Source organism: Lygodium microphyllum, unplaced genomic scaffold, assembly GCF_053477565.2.
Source record: "Lygodium microphyllum isolate KBCC unplaced genomic scaffold, Lygodium_microphyllum_v1.1.10 scaffold_126, whole genome shotgun sequence".
Lineage (NCBI taxonomy): Eukaryota > Viridiplantae > Streptophyta > Polypodiopsida > Schizaeales > Lygodiaceae > Lygodium > Lygodium microphyllum.
Genome location: NW_028229609.1, coordinates 263,819 through 267,526, shown reverse-complemented (window position 1 = coordinate 267,526; position 3,708 = coordinate 263,819). Strand labels below are relative to the sequence as shown.

The window sequence follows — 3,708 nt, the reverse complement described above, 5'->3', positions numbered from 1 at the left end:
CACAGAGGTAGCACACGACCAGGCAGCAACCAGGCAATGGTGGTGTTTTTTTTGGCAGGGGGACGGCGTGGGTGGGTGAGTGTGGGCAGACAACGGTGAGGGAAGTCCAGAAGTGGCAGGGGCAGGGAAGCAAGACAGCAATCAGGGCTGAAAGGTGGCAGGGGCAGCAAGGGAGGGAAACAAGGCAGAAGGGATAGTAGCAATGAGGGCAGCATGTCAGATGCATCAGTCAGCTTACATGCAGAGCATCAGGCTGCCAATGAATGTCAGGCCAAGTCCCTTCAGGTTACATCAGCCTGTCACATCAGGTCGCAATGTCAGCCTGTAACACCAGCCTGCCACCACGTATCAAAAGCTTGTATCTGTTCCTGCTTGAAACTCATTTTCGCCAAAGCACTTAGTATTCCTTCCATTGATTTGGTTCAGGATATGAACCATACAACTGTTTTTTGCCTGATTCGGGCTAAGCCCATGCATTGAACAGGAAAAGCTCATACCATCTCAAGTGGATAACCATCCTCTTGTTCTGTGCCAAATAGCATGATTCCTATTTCATTCTACCTCTTTTCAGATAAGCAGGACTTGCAGCAAACTCATAACACCCACACTTCCACACACACAATAGAAAACACATGATTCTTTCATACCAACACGACGACGCTAAAAAGGATAAGCACCTTGACACATCATGGTATGTCTTAACTCAATATCTAAATTTTGTTCCTTTACCATGAACTTCCACAACTTTTGAGTGAAACGCAAACTCATGATCATACAAATTCCTGTGTTGTAAGCAGCGAGCACAAACAAACACCTACATGTACCAGGAAGGGGAGGGGCAGGGGGAGGGGGAGGGGAATATATCAAACATGACACAGGTAAAGGATGAACACTTTCATTGCCTTGACTGAATCTTACAAGGCAGGATACAATCTTATCAGTGTGAACATATGAAGTTACGAGAAAAATAATCTCACTTCAAGCACAGAAAGATTCATCAGTGCAAACATTGGAGAGAGTGATTTAAATATCAGAAAAATAATCTCATCAAAGTGAACATTTTGAGGAACAATCCCATGTATCGGAAAAATTGGACATGACATGATTATTACCACCACATTCATGGTAGAAAGTGTTTACAAAAGAACATCAAGTCCAGATGCCATCAGATAATTGAGGAAAAATCATTCACGAAACCATTTGGACTTCAGAGGAACAATTTGTGTTTATAAATGTCCAACAAGATGTTTAGGAAAACCCCTCTCTCTCTGTCTGAATCGCATTAGTAGAACTTTACTCTTCATATTAACAGTTTCTCCGCTCGATCATGGTACACCAATAACACTGGTATTATTTTCCCCAGATACCAACGCTTCAATGACTGCCTAATGATGGTATGCAAAGCTTCAGAAAACTCGACAGTTGCTCACTGTATTTTTCTGGACGGGTTCTAAAGTGGTCCACATGAGGAGAACATTCAAAATTGCATGCATTAACCACACGTCCTGCCTTCTTTTGCTCTTCAATAAAAGCTTCTACTGAATTTGCAGGGATAACTGTATCAGCACTGCTGTATATGTATAGCTGAGGACAATCTGGCTGTTGGCTTGTTAGCACTGAAACAACATCATTCAGCCTCCTGCAAGCATTAAACATGTGTTAGCAGAGATACCTAGAAATCACAAGACAGAAATCCTGGATACTGCCAAAGTTCGAACACGACATACCGGTTTACATATGGCATCTGTAAGAACACTCTGAAAAACTTCTCAAGCATGGAAAGCAATGCAGTCTCCTTAAAGCTTGGCTTCATTTGCACAACTGCTTTTTCATTGGAGGCATCATTGCTGGTGACGAGTTTCTGTGTGGTCACACTACCTTTTCTTAACAAAGCTGCACAAAATCCAGCAGCCCAAACCTGTAGGAGAGTCATATTCCCAGGTCAGCCCATACTGACTGGAAGAATCCTTCCCGCTCAGACTCTATAAAGTTGGAAGAGGGCAAACCTGTGGATCAGGTCTTGCAGAGGGTGCAGAATCAACCACGCATCCTTTGATCTTCTGAAGAAAATCATCACCTTGCTCAATAAGTCTTTCAAGGACAGCACCATACCTGCACAAAATGTGAGCATCAATGTCAGTCCTGTCATCTCATAATACGTCACTTCCACAATTCTGTACAAATAGTCCTGTGATCCTATAATACATCATTTCCACAATACTGTACGAATTCCAATTAATGTGTATCCTTTCATGTAGGACTTCTTCTGGAATAGCTTCAGTATATATTATCATCCAAATAATGAAGTCAACTATACTTACGTCAGCCAACCAGTATTGCTAAAAGTATGGAAAATCACAAGCTGATCCTGGCCTTGCTTGCTGTCTTCTTTCAGCCACCCAATCAACTGCTGCGTGAGCACATCCACATGTTTTTCAGCTCTCTCACTAGCCTTCAAACTCAACAGGTCCTTCATTGGGACCACAAATGTAACTGCATGTATTCCTCTTTTTGTATACCAGTCAGCATACTTTTTCAGGTGCCTTTGTTCAGCTCCCAGCCATCCAAGCAAAACAACAGCCACTGTTCGCTTCTGAGTGATAGATCCTTTCATCCCACTGTGACAGCCATCTGCCTCAATGAGAGGAGCATGCCAAGTATGCAGACCAGAGCTGGCACTAAGAGGTGGATATCTATAACCGCCATTCAAAAATGACATCACTCTCTCAAACCTAAAACTACGTGGAGCACTAAAGAAAGAGGCCCCTGCATCCAGATGCTTCTGGAGATGAACTAGTGGCCGACAGGAGGGGCCAGCATTGAAATAAGTAAGACAAAACTGCTGTGTCAACCTCTGTGGACACTTGGGCAGAGGCAACACTGCTACCCTCTGAGGCAGTGACAAACATGAACTAGCCAGAATAAAAGAATGATGCTTGTTACAATGGTTCCCCCCAAACTTGGAAACATCACAGGGGCTTAAATAATGTGTTCTTGAGTGCAGAACACTATCACGATTAGCTGTTGAAGGCATCGCCCTGTGAAATCGCATGGATGATGATTGAACGGCAAAAGCCAAAGGTACAGTACCAAAATTCGCTGGCAAGGTATGTATGAATACAGGCATGTAAGCAGGCTTTACTAATGAAGATGCTGTACGCGAGAAATCCATTGTAGGATTGATACAAGGCGGATAGGAGGAATCAAAGTCAAATGATGAGGAGGCAACTTGGGCATCAAGGAGAACAACAGAAGTGTCTGCCCAGTCGTGTTGGAGACGGATCTCAAATAGGACTTATCAGGTAACTCAGTTGACACTGATGCAGTGGCCATGGCTGCAATGACTGTAATTGATCCATGGAGCCTGGTTGTCAGGACTCCCATCAAGCGCTTCAATTCTCGCAGCTGCCGTATTGTAGAAGTTCACAAAGTATATAAAGCTATACTCTGCTTCTTTGGAAATGTACAGTAAATCAAAGTGCGTGTTCTGCCGATCCTGAGGGCAGCAATCCCTGTGAATAATCCTCAGAAAGACATACAATGCCAGTACAATGAAGTTCTGAGGGCAGCAATCCCTGAGAACAATCCTCAGAAATCCATACAATGCCTGTACAATGGACTTCTGGAGTGCAAACTGAGAGTATAGGCCCTTGACTGAGCAATTACTTGCACAAAACCAACAAATATCTGCGGAGATGACACTTCTCA

At 43.6% G+C, this 3,708-nt stretch overlaps 1 protein-coding gene across 1 annotated transcript; it reads right to left on the bottom strand.

Moving 5' to 3' along the window:
- Positions 1-1,045: 1,045 nt before the first annotated feature.
- Positions 1,046-3,221, bottom strand: LOC148008532 (uncharacterized). The gene is made up of 4 exons (XM_087674195.1): positions 2,322-3,221; positions 2,007-2,112; positions 1,728-1,918; positions 1,046-1,639 (listed from the first exon to the last, which is right to left on the bottom strand). The coding sequence occupies exons 1-4, from the start codon at positions 3,170-3,172 to the stop codon at positions 1,375-1,377; spliced, it is 1,413 nt and encodes a 470-aa protein (XP_087530321.1). The 5' UTR covers positions 3,173-3,221; the 3' UTR covers positions 1,046-1,374.
- Between the last annotated feature and the right edge of the window lie 487 nt (positions 3,222-3,708).

Coding starts and splice junctions, on each gene's coding strand:
- LOC148008532 (XM_087674195.1), bottom strand. CDS start 3,172: ATGGATTTCTCGCGTACAGCATCTTCATTAGTAAAGCCTGCTTACATG. Junction 2,113..2,321: donor AGCAATACTGGTTGGCTGAC/GTAAGTATAGTT, acceptor CATTTTGTGCAG/GTATGGTGCTGTCCTTGAAA. Junction 1,640..1,727: donor CAGATGCCATATGTAAACCG/GTATGTCGTGTT, acceptor TAATGCTTGCAG/GAGGCTGAATGATGTTGTTT.